The sequence below is a fragment of the Heptranchias perlo genome, chromosome 2 (genome assembly GCF_035084215.1).
Source record: "Heptranchias perlo isolate sHepPer1 chromosome 2, sHepPer1.hap1, whole genome shotgun sequence".
Lineage (NCBI taxonomy): Eukaryota > Metazoa > Chordata > Chondrichthyes > Hexanchiformes > Hexanchidae > Heptranchias > Heptranchias perlo.
Genome location: NC_090326.1, coordinates 23,959,096 through 23,981,713, shown reverse-complemented (window position 1 = coordinate 23,981,713; position 22,618 = coordinate 23,959,096). Strand labels below are relative to the sequence as shown.

General features: G+C 44.0%; 1 protein-coding gene across 2 annotated transcripts in view; it reads left to right on the top strand.

The window, feature by feature from the left end:
• LOC137335782 (acidic amino acid decarboxylase GADL1-like) overlaps positions 1 to 10,920 on the top strand; it is a 138,235-nt gene extending 127,315 nt beyond the window's left edge. For both annotated transcript variants that reach the window (XM_068001178.1, XM_068001188.1), the window contains one exon: positions 5,784 to 10,920. In XM_068001178.1, coding sequence (XP_067857279.1) covers positions 5,784 to 5,957 — 174 coding nt within the window. In that variant the 3' untranslated portion in view covers positions 5,958 to 10,920. The remainder of the gene's footprint in view (positions 1 to 5,783) is intronic.
• The last annotated feature ends 11,698 nt before the right edge of the window (positions 10,921 to 22,618 follow it).

The following is a 22,618-nucleotide window of genomic DNA, read 5'->3' as shown; positions in this document are numbered from 1 at the left end:
CACCCTTAAGGGCTGGCTCCTCAGGGACAAGGGATACCCCCTGAACATGTGGCTCATGACACCTCTGAGGAACCCCATTAGCGAGCAACAGCGTCGATGCAACGACAGCCACATCGCCACCAGGTCTAGAATTGAACATGCGATAGGACTGCTGAAGATGTGATTTCACTGCCTCGAGCAGGTCCTCTGAGCAATTGGCCTCTCCCACCATTGCGGTCGTTGAACGGCCTGTAAGAGAACAGAAGGCAATATTAAGCATCATCACAGATGTGTCATGTTGCGATGAGCATACTGAGGTGTTCAACATGCCAATCATTGTTAACATCAATTCATGTTGTGTGTGATGAATGTTAAAGTTGTGTCACCAGACGTTTGTCGGGTGCCAGTCTCGGCGACCCCGACGGACAGACACCCGAGGGTGCGGCTGACCTGAAGGGCCTTCTCCTCTGCCTTTGTGAGGACCACTATATGTTGTGGCCCCCCTCCTGTCCACGTCCTCTCGGGTGCATTTTGAGCTTTCTTCTCCTACAAGGGGAGAAAGTACAGACGTGTGAGTGAGTGAGGGTGAAGTGGTCAGCCGATGAATGCATTGCTTTGGGTGAGGCTGACCGTGAAAGAGGTGCATCAGAGGGTGAGTATGAGACAGAGACATCACATTGATCAGGTGAGTGGTAGTGGTGGGGTGACTAGTGGGGAGGTGAGGAAGTGCAGGTAAGTTGAGGATGAGCCTTAAGTGGGTGTGAGGAGTGATGTGATAGAGTAGCCTTGGCAGTGCAGAATGAGTTGTGGGGTGGGGGCAGTGATGTGGAAGATGGAGTGTAGGAGAATGAGTAAGTGTACTCACTTTTGCTGACCTAGTTAGGTCATTGAGACGCTTCCTGCACTGGACCCAGGTGCGGGAGATGTTGCTGCTGCTGGTGACCTCCTCTGCCATCTCGAGCCAGGCCTTCTTGGTGGCAGAGGCAGGGCACTTCCTCCTGTCGGCCGGGTAAAATAGTTCCCTCCTCCCCCTCACCCCGGCCAGTAGCAGCTGAAGTGAGGCTTCGCTGAATCTTGGAGCAGCCTTGCCCCTGGCCTGCTCCAAATTTGTGTGTTCTTGGTCTTTTCTCCAGCAAAATCCATTGGTGTAATGGCCCTTTAAATCCAGACGCTCCAGCTGACAGCCTGTCAGGCGGGTGCGCAGTCCGCCCACTGAGCAGCTTTCGGACGGCAAACCCGGAAACAAGGTTAAGGGCCATCAATTAAGTTGCAATCGCGTGGGGAAAGGTAAGTTCTTATTATTCGGGTTTGCTGCGCGCCCATTGACCCCCCCCCCACCACCCCACTGCCATCCTGCCGCCCTTTTAAAAACGAGCCCCATGTGTTTCTGGGACTTTCTGAGCTGCAGTCCTTAGAGATGCAACCTACTATCTCATGAGTAGTGCACATATCCCAATCAGAATCTCGAATATTGTCATCCAGACTCTGGGAAAGTCCAAATACTTGAACTTTGATGGTGCTGTCTGTTCTCATTATTCTTCCATGAGATTGGGTAACTCAGGGTGGAAATGTTTTGATCAACTGCATCAAGTTAAATCAACTGCTGCTATCTCCTGCCCCTTCACCTTCTTAAACATCTTCAATTCCCCTAGGGTTCTGGGTTGAAACCTACGTTTCAGGTCAGTTTATCTGCTTTCTGTGTTTTTTGAACTTCCGATGTTGGGCAAGGCTTCCGTTGATCCTAAACTGCAATAATAATTTGGAGTCTTCATGATAACACAATGCAGGACTTGATAAAAAGCCTCTATTTCAAAGTGTTATAATCTTACAATTTTTTTTAAAAAAGACAGTCATTTTATATCATTGATTTTGATCCAAAGTTATTAAAAAGTAGGAATCCAAGACTGAAAGTTTCATAACTATTTTGATATCAGTAACTGCAGAATATGAATAACAGCTGACAAAATCTGAGTTACACTTTGGCTTACACATTGCACCTGAGACTACTTGTCAATGTTAGGAGAGTGAGCGTCAGCCTCCACTTCCTGATCACATTAAGAAGCATCAATACTGGGTTTAAATGGTACGCAGGAGATCCATTGAACTATCCTAAGTACTTTTTAACTCATCTCCACACTGGACTGGAGTTATACTCCACCCGATGTGAAGCCCAATTGAAGTGAGGCAGCTTCTTCCTGAGACTCTCACACCACTTGGCCTTGAAATGAGGACCTGACGCTGGACTGATACCTTCTTGTTAATGCTAAGTGTTTTAGTGCACCAGAAACAGTTTCACATTGATTAACATCGGAATAGCACCATATCTTCAGTCCCAGTCACACAGTATTGAAAGCAAATCATTGATAAGTTTTGGTATAACTGCAGTCCCAGTCACACAGTACTGAAAGCAGATCATTGATAAGCTTTGGTATAACTGCAGTCCCAGTCACACAGTACTGAAAGCAGATCATTGATAAGCTTTGGTATAACTGCAGTCCCAGTCACACAGTACTGAAAGCAGATCATTGATAAGCTTTGGTATAACTGCAGTCCTAGTCACACAGTACTGAAAGCAGATCATTGATAAGCTTTGGTATAACTGCAGTCCCAGTCACACAGTACTCAAAGCAGATCATTGATACACTTTGGTTTCCTTTATAATGACTACTGTAAAATGTTTTCTTATTTTTCTTATTCCCTTGTATTTCTTACTGTTGCATTACCTCCCTTCAGTGTCACGTTAATTAATGATTAAGGCTAAGACCACTGTCCGGAAGACAAATCAGCACCTCCACTCTCATATTCCCACTCTTCAATCTGTAGAAACAGTGTAAAATTCAGTTTCTAAGCAATACTGGTGTGTCCATTTCTCTCGTATTTTATAATTCCCATTTCAGTGTACTCATTGTATGTCACATCAGTGCATAAGTTGCTCCCTGATATTTAGAGGACGCTAATACACGCATAGATGTGTGACACAGACCAAATTTATTCATGATGACTGTGTGGAGCCTAATTATATGAAATTGATAATACACACATGCATGCACGCGAACACATACACACGTGAACTCACATACACACATGGACGCACATACATACACACAGACATGCACACACATACACACATGGACACACACACACATGCATGCATGCACACAAACACACACACACGAACACACATGAGCACGAACACATGCACGCGAACATACGCCACACACACGCACGTACACAAATGCATACACACAAATGCACACACTGACACATACACAATTACACATACATATACACACAGACGCAGACACATGCAAGCACCCAGACACACATGCATGAACATACATGGACATATATACACGCACGCATTAAAATAATAGGTAAAAAAAACTTTTATAAAAACAGATGAAAAACACAAAATAGCTCGTCTGCCTGGCTCTTCTTTATTCCAACCCCTCTGGATTAGATCCAAGCACCACAATGCCTTGTTTGCCTGAAGACACCATATAGACACCGCCCTTGGTTTAAAAAAGCACCACTTACTATTAACTCAGTTTATTCACATTTACTGGAAAAAAATTAAGGCTATAAATTCTGCTTGGACACTTCAAACCCATTCTTATTTATTAAAACGCAACCCTGTCCAATCATGAGCAATCATATTATAGTCTTGGTTTAAGTAAAGAATCCTAGAACAATTTCTAAACAGTAAAAGAAAAACTTGTTTGGGTGTATTTTTGTTTTGCCCCTGAGAGAGAGAGACCGAGAGAATCTTGACCTTCAGAATAAAGCTCACATAACAGCAATAACATCTGGCGTTGTTATACGACCCTTTGGGATGTCGTACAATCAGCGCAGCAGTTAGAATCAGCCCAGATGTGGCTGTAATTTGCAACCAACAGCGGATGTTACTGCGAGCTTTGGAACATATCCTGGAACTAATTTATTGCCGGACTTCATGTTGGATTCTAATGATATGGAAAATCTCCATTTCTATTGGGGTAAGTGCTTTAAAAAAAGGGAAAGTTGTTAAGTACGGTATGTGGAGTGTCGACAATATGGTATCGCTTTCTAGATGGTAAAAGGACAGATGAGTAATTATTCTCATTAAATAGTTCCAGGGTAGTTTGCATGTGGTATATTTCACTGTTCATGAAATTGCGAATGTGAATGTTCATTCTGTACGTGAGCTGTGCATTGGGAATTCTAACCTTTAGCTTGGAAAGCAATGTTGCAAACTTACATTGTTAAAAGATGAGGCATAGACAAAAGTGCAGTACAAATTACTGGAAGGTTTTAAGAATACCGGAATTTACTATCTCATGATTAATAGCCTCACCAAATCGCAGAGTAATAAATGTCTGCTTTAACACCCTTCAATCCTGCCGTGCATTATTTCTCTAATAAATCCATTACACAGCAGTGCTTAGATAACCTCTCCATACAATTAATCTAATCCCATCCATATACTCCTTCCCTGATAACCTCTCCATGTACAATTAATCTAATCCCATCCATATACTCCTTCCCTGATAACCTCTCCATGTGCTATTATTCTAAAGTCCATTCATATGCTCCTTCCCTGATAACCACACCAAGTACAATTAATCTGAAGCTCATCCATATACTCCATTCCCGTTCTCCATGTACTTACTGGTCTGGTACGCTGACCATGCACCTGTAAACAGCACTGTGACGTCACACTGGAACTCAATTTTAATAACTGTCACAGTACAAGTTGTTCAGCCTGAGAACAGTATGTTGATGCATCACTGTGCCTGCAAATTCCACACAAATTCCATGTTCTATCTGTGAATAATCTAAGACTACTATATTATTTAATCTTAGAACAGCATAGCAACATCATATTGGAACTTGAATCCACCTGAGGAAAATACTATAGTAATCTTAGGATTTAATTCATTTTTCTGTGCACTTTCTGTGAGAGGGAAGGTGCAAGTAACAACAATAAAAAAAATTGCAAGAACTATTGTTGATGGTACCTCAAGGATTAATCGATGGGTTTGGATAAGCCAGCTACCAATATGCAAGTGCTACCTGAGTTTTTCTCAAGTCCAAGTATATAACTAGCTATTGAAGATGGGGAACACAGATTTTGAAGTGCAATCACATCATTCTGTTTTCTCTAGTGAGCTGTTAGCTGTGGCTCAGTTGGTAGTGCTCTCACCTCTAAATCAGAAGGTTGTGGGTTCAAGTCCCACTCCACAGACTCATGCATAAAATCTAGGCTGCTACTTCAGTGCAGTACTAAAGGAGTGCTGCACTGTCAGAGGTGCCATCTTTCAGATGAGATGTCTGCCCTCTCAGGTTGACATAAAAGATTCCATGGCACTATTTCAAAGAAGAGCAGGGGACTTCTCCCCAATGTCCTGGCCAACATTTATTCCTCGACCAACAGATTATTGCTCACATTATCTCATTGCTGTTTGTGGGACCTTGCTGTGTGCAAATTGGCTGCAGCGTTTCCCTACATTACAACAGTGACTGCACTTCAAAAGTGCGTCATTGGCTGTAAAGCGCTTTGGGACGTCCTGCGGTCGTGAAAGGCGCTATAGAAATGCAGGCCTTCCTTCTTTCTTTCTATCAGCACTCCTTGGACTCTGAATCCCAGGAATGCTTCGCCCTTGTGTTCATGCACCTTGAGTTTGCTCAGCAAAGAAACCAAAAATAATGGGCTGAACGTTTCCCATTTAAAAAATAAAATTACAATTTTTTTTAAGAAAGGGAAGGTAGATCTCAACTATGTCAGCTGGCACTTTTATTGGACTTGTTTTCTTTCAATATTACAGGTTGCGCCGGTAATTAAGGAGAGGATGATGAAGAAAGGCAGTATGATGGTGGGTTACCAGCCTCATCGCGACAAAGTCAATTTCTTCCGTCAAATTATCATCAGCCCCCTGGTCAGCCGTGAGGATATGGACTTCATTCTCAATGAGATTGACAGTTTGGGGAAGGACTTGTAATTTGGGTTTAAGGCGTAGATGATAAGATATGTTTACAGTTACAGTATGTTTACTAGAAAGAGTATGAAATTGTTCAGGGTTCAGTTTAGAAAACGAAGCAGAACTAACTTGTACTGTACTCATTTTAGCATGATCAAAATTAATGTTGATGAAGCAGACTTCACCTTTCAGAGCACATATACTTGCTTATTTTATAGAACAAATGATGAGGCTTTGTGGACTCTTGCTGAAAGATTTCTGACCTATATTTATATTCATTTACTGTTAGCTAGTGTTATAGTATAAATGTCCGTGCAGACATAATGGTGTACATCTTTGTTATCCTGTGTGTGCCTGAAAAACTGACCACCTATTGAATTTACCTACTGCCTGTGAAATCACCTCCCTCTAGTTCTTTGGCTCCCACCTCGATCGTTTCCTTTACCTGAAACAATTTTTTTGTTGCTGGAGCCCTCTTGACCCAAAATATAGTTAATTCCAGTGCTGAGTCATGGAGAAAGGACGAGGCCAAAGTTCGAATATCAAGACCTGACTTATTAAAATATATATTTTTTCAAAACGAGAGTTCCATCGCCCAATGGACTTCAAATTTTAATTCTGTACGGTGGCCAGGCTCCAATTTAAAATAGTACTTAACTTTCATTTGCTCTTATATTTAGTTGTGAAGCTAAATTCCCATCCTGCCTCCATGACTTGGCGATGGAATAAATTTAATTGTGGGGCCAAGTCAGCACAGTCGATTTTGTTCTTCATCCCGACTGTGGACATTTTCCAGGTGGTGGCTAGTTTGGGAGAGTACGGATAAGCAACTCACATAACATACATGGAAGAACTGAACCAAATTATTTTATTTAATGGAAACACCAGGATGCAAGGCCAAGGATCATAGTCCAGCAGTAGGATGGAAGATGAGGCAAATCAGGAAAAGATGTCACCAATATTGCTGGCACGGGAAAAAAAAGTCATTCATTTGGTCAGAATATCCGTTTAGCATTTGAGAAAAGTAAAAATTATTGCTTCGCATATTGTGTGTTGTCAGTCACAAGAACAATTATAAGCTTGTCAACTTGTGTTCCTTATGTGAAGAAGACGCTAGGGCAACTAGAGTTTGCCAACTGCAATATTAAGTAGGTACAGCTTTGTGTAGTTAATATGACACACGGTATATTGCCGCTGCACTGATAGAAGCAGTGAGGTGGTTGTCACATTAAGCAAGAATGCAAGGTCGCTTCAGTTAATTCTTGGAATTATTCCTGCAGCTTACTAGATATTTTACAGAGAATCAATTTGCTTTGCACATGTACATTTTTAAGGAGTGATATGAAATATCTCTTAAAGGGACACTTGTCAAGAATTTCTGGTTAGCAAAGCTGGACTTTCTGTTTGTAAGCACCACTCTCTCGGCTGATGGTCATCCAAACGTACAGGTATCTAAGTGCCTGCCTGAGATTCCTATAATGGTACTTATGAAGGTTTTAAACTGCATGCTTTTTACCTAGAATTTTTATTTCATAGCTTTCAAAAGTAGCTTTTTATTGGAAAGATCACTCCAGACTATGCTTTTCTAGATTGTGCTGTTTCTTATTGGTGAAAGGCGCTGCCTGTAATAAGGTATCATTGTACCATGATGGCTCACCCTTTGCAGTAAGACACAGCGCCCCTTTAAAATGGCCATTTTATCAGTGTAATATAAAGTGTTTTAGATTGGCCTAGTGCTAAGCTATACATTACTTACTTTAACCTGGTAAGATCATTCTGGAGGTGTGAGCTTTATAATCGAAAGATTCTGCGGATAAGTATACAGGTCAGGACAACGATGGGTCAGGAGAAAGATGAGGAACTGTTTCCCGCAATCTCACTCCTAAGGTTGGCTTCTATTTCTGGATGAAGTTAGATGCCATCTCAGCGAAGATAGAGCTGACTTAGAAAAGACGGAATTGCGCACAGGTAGCTTTGTCTTCTGTTTTTTTTAAAAGAGTTCTCTGTTTTGTTCAAACAGCACTTTGTGTTTTTCATGGGATTTGTTCTATTTATTACAATATATTCTGTGAAGAAAGGTTCCTTTTTTTAAAAAAGATTTTCTGGAGTGTTTAATTGTTGAATTTACTGTAGTCTGCGTTGGAGGTATGTGTGGGTGTCAGTGGAGAGGGGATAGGAAAAAGGCTTGTGGTGGTGATTGGGTGGGGTTGAACAAATTAATGTAAAAAAAAATTGAAGAAGGTATTTACATGCAGCCTGGTAAATTAAGCGGTATATTACCCATGCATGTATTATGTGTGTCTGTGTATTTATATGATAATATGGTCTATACACCTCACCATTATTATTATTATATGAAAGCTAATGATTCTCTTGCCCCATAGATATTTAATTCCATGCTTCCTTACGGGATATTCCCTTAAATCCGCAACATTCAGAGCTCTGTAGAAATGGCGTTATAAGCGTGGAGCGTATATGTGTGATACTTCAACACACATAGACAAACGTTGGTCGCAAATATAAAATGATTATTAAATAGAAGTTGCTACAATGGTCATTAGCTGTAAGGACAAGAAAGTCTTCCATTTTATGGGGTAGGAGGAGGGGTTGGTCAAGATGTAGTGTGTTTTCAATATAATAACAGGAAAAACGTAACAGGAACAAATTAATAAAGTTGTCTTTTACACTTCAAACTGTTGAGTCAGTAAAGTTAATTTTAGCACAAAGCATCAGAATTCACCAGTGGGTGAATTTGGAGGTAAGTCCTGTAATGTTTGCATGTAGAGTTTGTCAGATAATTGATTACGGATTTCAAAGGTTTCAAAACAATAATGGAAAAGAATGCCGAACGTAAAGTTTGAAGATGGCAATTTACCCCTAAAATGTACCCAAGATTAGCCACTAAATTAGAACCTCCTTTATGTTGAAAATGGTCAAGATTTCAGGCTTCCGGCCTCTTTGGCATTGGAACATTAACCTTTCCTGAATAGAAAAACAGTTCCATCTTCTAAAGACATTCTGAAAAAATCTGGCGGGTTAGTCAATTTAAACGGACAGTACCCTGTTATTAGTCTTGATTAGCTGTACTCGTTAGCCATCAGGATATCACAGTAAAACAACTTCTTTGTATTGTTAATCTCTTTAAGTACTTCAGCCTTGTTCTAACATTCCTACTATTTTTCTTTCGAAAGTATTGGCTCAAGTTGATATCACTGGAGAGATGAGGTTCCATCTCTTAGGACCTTATGAGAAAAAAAAATTCCCTTTTAAGTCTCTTTTTCCCTGGCCACCGAAAAAAAAAATCACATTTCAACAGTGAGGGAGGTTTTACTTTTAAGGGAGAAACTGCTACGGTAATATGGGAGAGAGGGACTGATGACTGGTAATGTTTCAATCTCCATTGTCCATTAGTTTTTATTCTGATCTTTAACAGCCATCAGTGGTCCTATTTACATGAAATTATTCTGTTATCACTTATTGACAGGCATGTTGAATTGCTTTTGTCGTTATCCTGTTAAGAAATTGTGATAACTGCGTTAAATAGCACATCAGGATTTATTGGTAATAAAATGGCGGTGGGGCGGTGGGGGGGGGAACTAAGGAGCAAAGTTGATTGGTCGATTTTCTGGTAGAATTTGTTGATAACATTTTTGACAGAACTTCCTGATAAATCCATTGATTTGGGTTCTTAAGAAGTCCGTCCATTGATTGCTGCTTATAGCTAAAATTGTAAACACAAGTCCCAAGAACATGTTTATGATTCCACCACCAACGTCAAACAGGGAAATCTTCCTCCTTGGTACTGAGAAAAGTTGGGAAATTTAGTAAAGTTTGGACCACATCAGCCAACATCATGTCAATAGAGTTTGGGATTGGTCAGTCCCCTCTAGGGTTGCCAACCCTCCAGGATTGCCCTGGAGTCTCCAGGAATGAGAGTTTAAACTCCAGGACACTACTGCGAGAAACCTGGGAGAAAAATCACAGAGGCTATAAAAATTTATGGTTTTTACTATTTTCTTTGAACACTTTTGTTTACTAGTTATAAAGATATTGGACATGGGAAAAAAGGCTGTTTGACAGTCAAGGATCATGCAATCGGATAACAAAGAGTCTGTTCACTTTCCAGTTGGCCGAGGGAAAGTGGTGCACCATGACAATGGAGATGTTGGGCGACCAATGGTGGGTGTGTGGGGGCGGGGCGGTTAGAGGCGGGAGGTCATGTGATGAAATCTCCAGGAATATCTCCAACCAGTGCTGGTGACCCTAGTCCCCTCCCTACCAATTAGGCCAGCCATTTTATGTGGTGTTGCTAGCCTTCAGTAAATTTACTGACCTTCAGTTTAATGGGGAAGAAAATTGAGGGTAACAAATAAAACTGGAAAACCAGTTGGAAAAAAAAAATCCAAATCTGAGAGTCTGAATTTTATAGATCAAACGAGGTCACTTGATTTCTTTTCTCTAACACTCCAAATGTGTGTTGTGTAGTGTGCTGCTTTTACACTTGATATGGTGTCACTGAAAAAAGTACATACATTTGCCAGCAGACAACACTATCTGAAAGCAAAGCTGCTTATGAAGTGATTGTTATCTGTGTTGCAGTCCTACTTGTCTCCTAGTTACATTGTGCTCTTACTAGTGGTATGTGTTTAATTGTCTGCCATGCAAGGCTGGACTACACTGAGCTCCTCTAGTGGCACGGCAAGTGTGAAACTTTATAGTGACTTTCCCATACATGCAGTGGAGTTTCAGCATTATTTTACATAATGCAGCATTGTGTGGGTGTTTTGGACCATTTAATCTAAAGTAGAACCAAGACATCAAAACGTAACTGTAATAGATTTTTTTACGCTTAACTTATTGGGCTGAATGTACTTGAATTAGACTTGATGTGATAACTGTTATGTTTCGATGTAAAGAAGTAAGATTTCTGTATTTAATGCAGTGAAATAAAATCTCAACCAATAAACTAATTAGTTCACGTTCACTCGTGCCTTCTGTTTTGTGCAGTAAAATTGTCCCGTTTTATATCACTGGGGTTTGAGAGGAGCCTACCGGAGGTGGGCAACGTATCTCCTGCAATGGATCCTCCTCTTGTATCTGCAGTGTCACTTCTGGTGTGCCCCGAGATTCCATCCTTGCCGCCCCCCCCTTCTATTCCTCATTCATATTTCACCCCTTCGTGACATTATTTGCAAGCATGGGATCACCTGCCATAGGTGTGCCAACTTCACCTCTCTGTCACCACCTTTGATTCCATGACTAGTGTTGTGATTGTGGACGAGCCAAAAGATTTTGTAACTCAGCACAGGCAAGACTGAAGCATCCTGTTTACCCACTGCTAGACACCGCATGACCCAGCCCCCAATCCCTCCCTCCACCCGGAGGCCTGCTTAAGTTTAATCCTGCTCAACCCTGAGCTGAGCTTCAAACTCCACATCCAGTCCATCACCAAGCCTATCCACTTCCACCTCAGGAACATCACCAGACGCTGCCCTCAGCCCGCCCCACTACTTTAAAACCTTCAGCTGCACCTTTTGTTCCATTGGCTTCCTGTCTGGTCTTACATAAACTCCAATTCATCCAGAACTCCATCACCCACATCCTCTCCCATACAAAACATCTGATCCTCACGAATTTCCATCGGCTTCTCATCCCACAGCGCACCGATTTCCCAATTCTTGTCCTTATTTTCTAATCCCTCCTCCACGATCTCGCCTGACCCTATGTCTGCGGCCTCCTCCAACCCTACATCCCCACCGACACCCTTTGTAGTTCCAACTCTGGGCTCACTACATTCTCCCCCCTTTTCTGCTCTTTCATCTTTGGGTCTTCCCCCAACACTCTGGAACTCCCTCCCTAAACCCCGACATCTTGCTGCGTCACTCCCACTGCCAATTGATCGTCACTTGCTATATTTTACGACAGGGAATTTGCACAGATTTTCTGTTTTGTACAGTAAAATTGTCTGCAATCTGTCATTCTGAATGGGAAACAAACTCTGACCTAAAATATGTAAATTTAATGTAAATTAGAATGATGTCACAATGCCCCCCGCATCGTTTTCCTGGGATGCCTGAGAAGAGGATTGCCCAGAGGTCAGAGTTCACAGGATCTGCCAGGAACCCCTTCAAACCTCCACAAAGCTGAATTTCAAATTTTTATGGGCTGGTGAGGACAGTGCTGCTTTTTGACAGGAGCCAGACGAGAAGGCCCAGAACCTGGTGGGCATTTGCACTGGTGCAGCCCTTTTAGGCTTGCAGAAACCCTCAACTTCCCCCTCCGCCCCCATCCCCCCACACACCGATCTGGGATGCCCACCCATCCAGAGGGTGCTAGACCCTCCCGGGCCATAACCAACTCATGCAAGTTAAATGAATCTGAAAATCCAGTCTGAGTCCAGGTAAGTTCACATTGGGCGGGTTTCAAAGGCGCGCCACTGGACTTAGGCTGGGGTGAGGGGGAATGTCCAGTGTTGACTGTTCTGATACACCTGCGACAAGAGACACACAGAGCTCATTGTATCGAGACTTGATAAAATCGAAAACTCAAAATAGCCAGTGGTAGGTGTGCTCCAATTGTCCTCGGTGCCCAGTTAGAGTGGGGGAAAATCAGCTAAGATTCTCGTTCCTGATCACTACCCAGCGACCTCTGCTGGAGGTGCACTTGTGTGGAGAGTGGGTGAGGACAGAGTTGAGCCTGGCTCTGGTATTCCCATTATCCAATAGCCTGGGAACACCATCTAGGGTCAGAGATGAATTTGGACAGGGGTACCAGAGAGTATCCCGTATTCGGGGGAACTGTTCTCCAGCAAGAAGCAGTCATTTTCAGGAGATGTGGGGAGAAAATTGGGGCGGGAAAATAAAGAAAAATAATCCCACAAATGATAGTTACTATTCTGACTTCATTGCACTCTTCAATCACAACTTTACTTCCTCCATCTTACAAGGTCTCGTCCCCAGTAAAATATTCAATGTCTCCCATCCCACTCATTTCCCCCACCCCAGTACTGCCCAATCTTTGCTCCTTCAAATCCAAGGAACGTATCTGGTGCTTGGTCATCCATCACCAGATCAGGCTGGACCATGTCAAGTTCTAACGGGCCTAACTCTCCCCTGTCAAAACCATCCAACTACTCTTGGATCATCCTGGACAGCAAAGATAACCCTAGGCTTCTTTTCTCCAGTATCAATCATCTTGTTAACCCTTCCCCCCCCCCCCCATCCTCTCCAGCTTCACCTTTAATAACAAGTGCAAGGACCTCACAGACTCCTTTGTCACCAAGAAAGACCATCTGTTCAGCTGCCTCTGCTGCTTCCCCTCCCTCCCCTTTCTCTATCCACCAAGTAAATCTCACTCCAGGCCTTCCCTCCCCAAACCCATAACTCCTGACTCTTTAGTTTCTCTCCCATCTCCCCCATGCACTCTGCAAGCTCAGTTCATCGCTGAGACTCACCTCCTGCTCCCTTGACCCCATTTCCACTAAACTGATCACTCAACTTCCCTTCCTCGTTCCCATGCTGGCTGCCATTGTAAATGGTTCCTCTTCTGTCTCCCTTTCAAAACTGTCGTCATCACCCCGAACCTCAAGTAAACCCACCCTCGACCCTTTTGTCCTTGCAAACTACAACCCCATCTCCAAAGTCATTCAATGTGGCCTTGTCTCCCAGATCCGTGCCCATCTTTCCCACAACGCCCTGTTTGAATCCTTCTATTCCACTTCTCCCACAGCATTGAAAGGTCCTTAATCAAAGTCATAAACCATAGTGCATTGTCTCTCCTTCGCCTCCTTGATCTTTCTGCAGGCTTTGACTGGTTGGCCTGACCATCCTCCTCCAACACCTCTCTCCCATTGCCTAGCTTGGTAGGACTGCCCTCACTTGGTCCCACACTCACCTATCTGATTGTAGTTAGCGCATTTCTAGCAATGACTTTTCTTCCCCCAAGCATCCGTCAATGGACTTCAGCCCATCTGGTGCCGAAGCCCTCACCCATTCATTTGTCACTCCCAAACTTGACTTCCAATGCTTTCCTTTCCACATAGAATTACAGTACATAGAATCTACAGCATAGAAACAGGCTATTCGGCCCAACTGGTCTATGCTGGTGTTTATACTCCACACGAACCTCCTCCCATACTTTCCACTCTTCCCCCATACTCCTCTATTTCCTTCTCCTTCATGTATGCATCAAGCCTCCCATTAAATGCAGCAATGCTATCTGCTTCGACCACTCCATGTGGCAGCGAGTTGCACATTCCCACCACTGTCTGTAAAGAAATTTCAGGCCAGTCTCCCATCCGCCACTTTCTGTAAACTTCAGCTCATCCAAAACTCTACTGTTCATATTCTTTTTCACAGCAAGTCCTGTTAACCCATCAACCCTGACCTCGCTGACCTACATTGACTCCCAGTTCCCCATCAACCTCCAATTTAAAATATTCACCCTTGTGTTTAAATTGTTCCATAGCCTTGCCCCTCCCAATCTCTTTAACCTCCTCCAGTGCTACAACTGTTCCCCCCCCCACCTTGTTCTCCATTTCTGTCTCCAACCACTTGTGCATCGTCCTTCCCTTCACTCCACCATTGGTGGCCATGCCTGCAACTGCCTAAGCCTCACGCTCTGGAATTCCTTCTCTAAACCTCTCTGCTGCTCTACCTCACTCTCCTCCTTTAAGACACTCCTTAAGACCTACCTCTTTGACCAAGCTTTTGGTCATCACTCCTAACATTATATCCTTCTTTGGCTCCATGTCCATCTATTTTCATTATGCCTCTGTGAAGCACCTTGGAATGTTTCTCTGTGTTAAAGACGATATATAAATGTAAGTTGTTTTTTGTAACTTTCAGCTACTAAAGAAACTCCATGGGGTCGATTTTACGATGGCCGAGCGGGTGTGTCCGTGGCGGGGGGGTCCGAAAATTCGGATTCCCGGGGCGGGTCCGGAGCCCGGCTCCAACCCGCCCACTTCTGGGTTCCCCAATTACACGCTTAGATGCGCACGCAGCCCCCGCATGTGCGACTCCCACCGGCAATGAAAGCCGGCGGGATCCCACTTAAAGCAATTATTTTGATACTTCAGGTCGTTAGCAGACCTGATTGGGAGGATATTTTAGGAGGGGTGGGATTTTCAGGTCAACTGAGCGTGTTTCCCGTACTGGGGGAAACACTCCCAGTTGAAATAGACGTGTTGCAGCCACCAGCCTGTGGGAGCTGCAAAAGTCCATTTGACAGGTGAGGGGGGGAGACCCTCACTCATTGCAGGAGGCCACTCTGTTACTTTGGACAAAGTTTGGCCTCCACCACCCTCCTCCTGACAAGAAAATTCACAAACTTTGAACCTCAACCCCGGTGTGCAGACACATTTACCTACCTTGCGGACCCCCTCAAACGTACATCTTTTGGATAGGGGCCGCCAAAGCTGCAGTCATGACCTCCTCGGAGAGCGAACAGCATCACCAGTCTCGCCGGCCACGCCATCCACCTCTGACACGTGGAGCTCCACAACACAGTGCTGTGACACATCCACCTGCACAGCAGGAGGGAGGGCAACCACAGAGAGAGATGCGTCACAGAAGGCACTACCCTCGCCACAGGGTCTACAGACCGAGGCTTAGCTTCCTGGACCTCTCTGAGCAGCAGTGCACACGGAGGCTCAGAGTCACTCGACATGTAGTCGTGGACATCTGCAGCCTCCCTCATGCCGAGCTGCTCCCAGCTGGCCCGAGCACCATCTTCTTACCTGTCACTGTCAAAGTCACCACTGCCCTCAGTAACTTCTCCTCTGCATCCTTCCAGGGTGCCACCGGGGACATCGCCGACATCGCTCAGTCGTCTGCACAAAAGAGCCCTGCAAATACACCTACACTCTCTCTGCAGTGACACAATGGATGGCATCAGGTGTGGGTCTTCATGGTGATCCTCAGGAAAGGGAATTATTGCACAAACCAGACAAGATTTACAAAGACGTAGCAGTAGTGGTGATAACAAATTTTAATATGCTTTGTAAAACAAACGAAAGTAAATAAAAAACATGACATTTTGTCTTACACCCTTGTGCATTCCCCTTGTGCTCACAAAACCTTCGCCTTACTTTACGGGAACCCTTACGTGGTGCTACCCCTGTGGCTTCAGCAGAGGTAGTGGCAGGTTGCTCTTGTCCATGCCCTGACCGATTAGATGCTTTGGGCCGACGCCCTCTGGGTTTCGGTGCCCATGAGGACCCCTCCAAAGACTGCTCCACCTGCACCTGTGCAGGGGCAGACTCGGCCACCTGGAGAGGGGGCAGCATTGTGGGTACTGGTTGAGAGGGGGGCAACGGGTGAGACATGGGAACGCTTTGAGTGGCGTCCCCACTTCCATGTCCCCTTTCACCATCATCCCTCCCCTGGCCCAGGCTCACATCACTCCTTCCACCCTGCTGGATGACAGTTTGGAGGGCTTGTGTGAGGCTTTGGAAGGCCACTTGTAAAGTATCTGTCAGCCTGTTTAAGGTGGCAGAATGTTGCTTACCCTGAATCCGAACGGCCATTGTCAGGGCCTGAATGGACTCATTGTTGAGCCGTGCTTGAAGCTCGATGGAAGCTAGCCTTTCCTCCATCGCAGACATTCCCGCACCTACCCGCGACACTATCTCAGAATGCCTTCACGTCCCTGTGACAGTATCTCGGAGATACCCTCTTGTATCTGTGCCACCATTCCACTCATGCAGGAGTTGGACTCCTCCATCCTATGCATGATTGTGGAGAGTGCGCATGGCACCTGTTCCAGTACCTCGGCAATGTGCTGCTGCCCCTCGATGACTCTCCTTTTCATGGCTGGCCCCTAGGGTTCAGCATCTGTGTCCAGCTGAGCAGAGCCTGGAGAAGAGTGCTCCCACCGACGCGGACTCTCCATGGCTGCCCCTGTCACCGAGGTCTGCCCGTGCTCACCTGTGCGTGGTGACTCACCATGTGCAACCCCAACTAAGTGAGGATGCGGACCCACCGAGGTGTGTGTATCTGCGCTGGTGGATGGCTGGCTCAGATGTGACGATGCACCCTCAGAGGCTGGCAGGTCCTCTGAGGAATCGCCCTCTGCAGTCACGGTGGTCGCAGTTGGCCCTGCAAGAGAACAGAAAGCAATATTAAGCATGTGGACAGATGTTGAGGTGCTGCAGATGCCAAGTGATGCTAAGATCATTCGCTATCATGAGTGCTGAGTGTTAGATTTCTGTCACCAGCCGTTTGTGCACTCCCAGCCTCAGCATCTGCCATGGACAGGCACTCCAGTGTCCGGCTTACTTCCAATGCCTGCTGCCCCGCGTCCGTTAGGACGGTGTGGCGGGCCCCCTCCGGTCCTTGCCCTCTCCCGGACATTCTGGCATCTCTTTTCCTAACAAGGCAAAACACAGAGAGGCGTGATTGAGTAATGGTTGCATAGTGACCCACTGCATGCATTGGTGTGGGTGTTGGTGGGGGTGAGCGTGAGGGAGATGCATGGGAGGGTGCGTATGAGACATAGCCATGAGATTGTATGAGGATTGGGTTGTGTTGTAGTGTTCGAATGGGAACAGTGACGGTGAGTACGTGCAGGCAAGGTGAGGATGATAGTTGAGTGGATGTGAGGAGTGATGCGAGGGCGTTGTGGTGGCAGTGCAGAAGGAGTTGTGTGGTGGTGGAGGTGATGTGGAAGACGGAGTGTGGGAGAATGCATAAGTATACTCACTTTGGCTGACCTGGTTAGGTCATTAAATCTCTTCCTGCACTGCACCCAGGTTCTGGACACATTGCCGCTGCTGCTGACCTCCTCGGCCACCTCCAGCCAGGCCTTCTTGGTGGCAGAGGGAGGACACTTCCTCCCATCCGATGGGAAAAAAAATTCCCTCCTCCTCCTCACCCCATCGAGCAGCACCTGGAATGAGGAGTCAGAGAACCTTGGAGCAGCCTTGCCTCTGGCCTGCTCCATGTTCCCAAAATGGTTCTTTGCTGCAGGAGGAGCATTGGAGGACTGCCCCTTTAAATAGGGCTCCTCCTGCTGACAGCCTGTGATGCGGGCGCCCGGTCGACCCCCCGCTGCCAACCCGCCTCCCTCCTAATATCGGGCCCTATGTCTTCACTGTTGTATTTTGACCTAATAATTTCTTTTGTTCACCAGCTCCTCTTATCCATCGCACCGGTTTGTTTAACAGTCCCTCAACCAATTAACAAAGTCACTTTTTTTACTGTAACCAGTCTAGTTTTAAGATAGAGAGCAACGATGTGAGTGCAGAGTATTTCAGATGTTAACTCAGGGAGGGACTTTACCATTGGCCATTGTACCTCTGGCCTGAGCTAGTGTCTCTCATTTTAATCAAAATCCTGGCAGCAGGTCCTTGAGTTGCTGCTTTTGTTAACCTTGCAGCCCAGACACACCATGACAACAAACATGTTAGAAATAGTTGTACTACTTTATGACCCCAAACTGCAAACTAAACTCTTAAAACACAACTTTAAATAAAAATAAACTATTTTTAAAAGTGCTGCTAACCATCTTTCCCTATTCTCTTTCTTATTGTTACCTGATTTTTAAAAATCTAATTTGTCCCTCCCCACCACCACCTCGTCCCTCCCTCAACAAAAAACTAATTTTACTTTGTTTACTCCCACTGTCCTTTTTGCAGGTGTGAGCAAAGGCTGAACAAAATGGATTTTCAACAGATAATAACAACCAGAAACTCTTCTGGACCAGCCACATAAATGCCGTGACTACTAGAGCAGGTCAGAGGCTGGGTATTCTGTGGCGAGTGGCTCACCTCCTGACTCCCCAAAGGCTCTCTACTAACTACAGGGCACAAGTCAGGAATGTGTTGGAATACACTCCACTTGCCTGGATGGGTGCAGCTGCAAGAACACTCAAGAAGCTCGACACCATCCAAGACAAAGCAGCCCGCTTGATCGTCACTCCATGCACCAGCTTAAACATCCACCCCCTCCATTACCGTATACCACGGCTGCAGTGTGTGCCATCTACAGGATGCACTGCAACAACTCGCCAAGTCTTCTTCATCAGCACCGCTTAAACCCATGACTTCTGTCGCCTGGAAGGACAAGGGCAGCAGGTGCCTGGGAACATCATCAACTCCAACTTCCCCTCCAAGTCACACACCAGCCCGACTTGGAAATATATCGGCCGTTCCTTCATCGTCGCTGGGTCAAAATCCTGGAACTCCCTACCTAACAGCACTGTGGGAGAACCTTCACCACACGGACTGCAGCGGTTCAAGAAGGCGGCTCACCATCACCTTCTCGGCAATTAGGGATGGGCAATAAATGCTGGCCTTGCTAACGACGCCCTCATCCCGAGGATCAATTATTAAAAAAATCCAGTTCAAGTTAGCCAGCAGGATTGAAAACTTGCCAATAGAAAGTAATTGATAAATGGAAAAAGTTGTGACAGGGGTGGGAGGAGTGAATATTAAGAGTCCCACAGTGCTCTGTTCTTGGTCCCTTGCTATTCACTGATCATTGAAATGGAGCTGGGCTCTTAATATAAGACTTACCTTTTGGCACAAAACTATGTGGCCAGGGTAATTTAAGGGAGCTCAGTAGCATTCAAAGCAACCTGGAGCAATTAAGTGGATGGGCTAAATTATAGATTTCAGTGTAGGTGAATGTAAAGTCTGCACAGTGGAACACGAAACATGACCACAATTAATTGGCAAAAGTGGGAAATGAAAGAGGATTTTGGGAGCAATTATATTGATCATTCACTGAAATCGTCCAGTTAGTTGAAGATATTATGAAATAATGCATCTCTATGGCATTTGATCATAATTCTGCACAGATTTTATCAATCTGTCTTACTGATTGACGCAATGATACTTGGGATGTCACGTGCAATGTTAGGTGGACAACCATCAAAAGGATGTCGATCAATTGAAGAGGTTTCTGAGAACAATCTCACTTTCTCAAGTCTCTCCTCATTTCTATAGTTTCCCATCGCTGGCACCAACCTGGTAAATCTATGCTGTACAGTTTCTGCAGCGTTAATGTCCTTTCTAGAGTGTCCAAAACTGCACAACGTTAACTGTGGTCTAACCATTGCCTTATACAGAAGATTAATCCCAACTAGTAAAGACAGGCCTGACACCGAAAAGAAAAAAAAGATTTTGCATTTATATAGCATCTTTCACAACCACAGGACGTCCCAAACCACTTTACAGCCAGTTAAGTATTTTTTTAAGTGTAGACACTGCTGTAATGTAGGAAACGTGGCTGCCAATATGTGCACAGCAAGGTCCCACAAACAGCAATGAGATAATGACCAAATAATCTGTATTAGTGATGTTGGTTGAGGAATAAATATTGGCAGGAAAATACTGGCGAGAACTCTCCTGTCCTTCTTCGAAATAATTCCATGGGACCTTTATGTTCTCCTGAGAAGGCAGAAGGGGCCTCGGTTTAACATTTCATCCAAAAGACGGCACCTCCGATAGTGCAGCACTCCCTCAGTACTGCACGAGAGTGTCAGCCTAGATTTTTGTGCTCAAGTTTCTGCATTTCATCCATTGGTAGTGAAGCAGGTGGGATTGCTGGAGTATTCTAACTTCCCTCTCTTTTTAAATATATAATGAATATTCTTTCTGATGGTGAAGCACAGAAAAACCATTTCCACAATGGTTATTGAGAAATCTGCTGCCAAAGCCAAGTTACTGTGTCAGTTAAGGAGAGAGGTATCAGGAAGCAACATCAGAAGGGGACAAAAAGCAACTTACAGAGGGGAATTTAGAACTTTATTTATACACAATGAGATGAAAATAATATTTTTTATAATTTCTTTATTAAATATATACAATACACTCTTTACATTGCAAAGATAATTATTTATATATGTGTGTATTTACACACACGTACATATAAGATTGGATATTGCTTTAAATGGAGTAAAATATATTGTTAATCATTCAGATAAAGGCTTCTATTTCCCTGCTGTGCACCAGTTTACATTCATTTCTATTTAATGGACTGAAGTCCCAATTCATTGATTCTGTAACAATTTGTTACATAATAGTTTGTATTTATTACAACATCCATAAACTATTAGTAAGTTATTTTTGTAAATAAATACAGTAAGATGTGGCTTTATTCTGAACGGAGTTCCTATTTGAGAAAGGTTGATTAAAAAGCTTTTGCTGGTTAGCCCGAGATTGATGAGGCAAAGTTACTTAGTCTCACACTGGCTCGTGCACAAGGCTGGCTCAAAAGTGGAAAGACACAGATGCTGGTAGATTAATGAAGTTGCTGGGTCAAAGTAGCAGCCAATGTGTGCACTCCAAAAAAAATAATTGCTGTACACGTTCGTTTAATCCATTTTTGTCTCACTTTTGAGGTGGTTTAAATGTTAAAGATTGGATTTATGAGACACCTGAACCAATAAAAACTTTGGTACAGAATCCTATATGGACAACCTTAGATATTTAAAGAGATTGTTATAATCCATCATGCAATGTATGGAGAACATGTCCTTTAGGGGTAACAGGTCACCAATAGCTTTTGTCCTGAGATTGCATGAAAGTCCCTTTGATGAGATCTCTATATAAAGCTCTTTCGAAAGAACTGTCAGATATATAAATCCTATGAAAAATCACCTTACATCTTTTTACATAAATGTCAATCACTTGTATTAAAACAATTACATAGGCACTTAATATAAGTTGAGCATTCCAGCATTTACAAAAAGATATAAAAGGAGTATACATAGTAACAATTTCATAAAAATACATTCAAGCAGCTTATAGTCCTGAAGCTTGATGCAGTAATCTCCGAGGCCCACAAAACCAATTAATATAATGGCGCCAGTTTATAAAGTCAGTTTTAGGTGTGTGTGTGCAGCTTAAATTTGCAATATTTAAAAAATTAATCACAGTCTATAGTGAAGAACTCAATACACTGTTTCAGTTCCAAGCAACATCAACATGATATATGGATGTGCAAATCCTTGGACAATGAGTTAGGCATCCTGGTTTAATCAAATTCTGAATGGAGCCATAAGAACAGGAGTAGGCCATTCAGCCTATTCCACCATTCAATTGGATCAGGGCTGATTGCATCTTAACTCCATCTACCCGCCTTGGTTCCTATCCCTTCATACCCTTGCCTAACAAAAACCTATCAATCTCAGTTTTGACATTTTCAATTGACCCCCAACTTCAACAGCTTTTTTGGGGGAGAGAGTTCCAGATTTCCACTGCCCTTTATGTGAAGAAGTGCTTCCTGACATCACCCCTGAACGGCCTAGCTCTAATTTTAAGGTTATGCCCTTTTTGTTCTGGACACCCCCACCAGAGGAAATAGTCTCTCTCTATCTACCCTAGCAAATTGTTTAATCATCTTAAACACCTCAATTAGATCACTCCTTAATCTTCTATATTCGAGCGAATACAAGCTTAGTCTATACAACCTGTCCTCATAATTTAACCCTTTTAGCCCCGGTATCATTCCCTAACCCTAAGCTATGATGTATTTTTGGCACCATATGGTAAAGTCTGAGAATGTCATTCCTACTGTTCACTTGGTGTTAGAGTAGCACAATATTTTCTTCTGTGCCTTAAGTTTTAATAAGTGCATTCTGTTTGTACACCTTTACCGATTGAAAGGAAAATGTCAGGGATAAGCTTTAAGAATGTTCCATTATTTTGTAGGGGTAGACTGAGCTACCATTGAAGC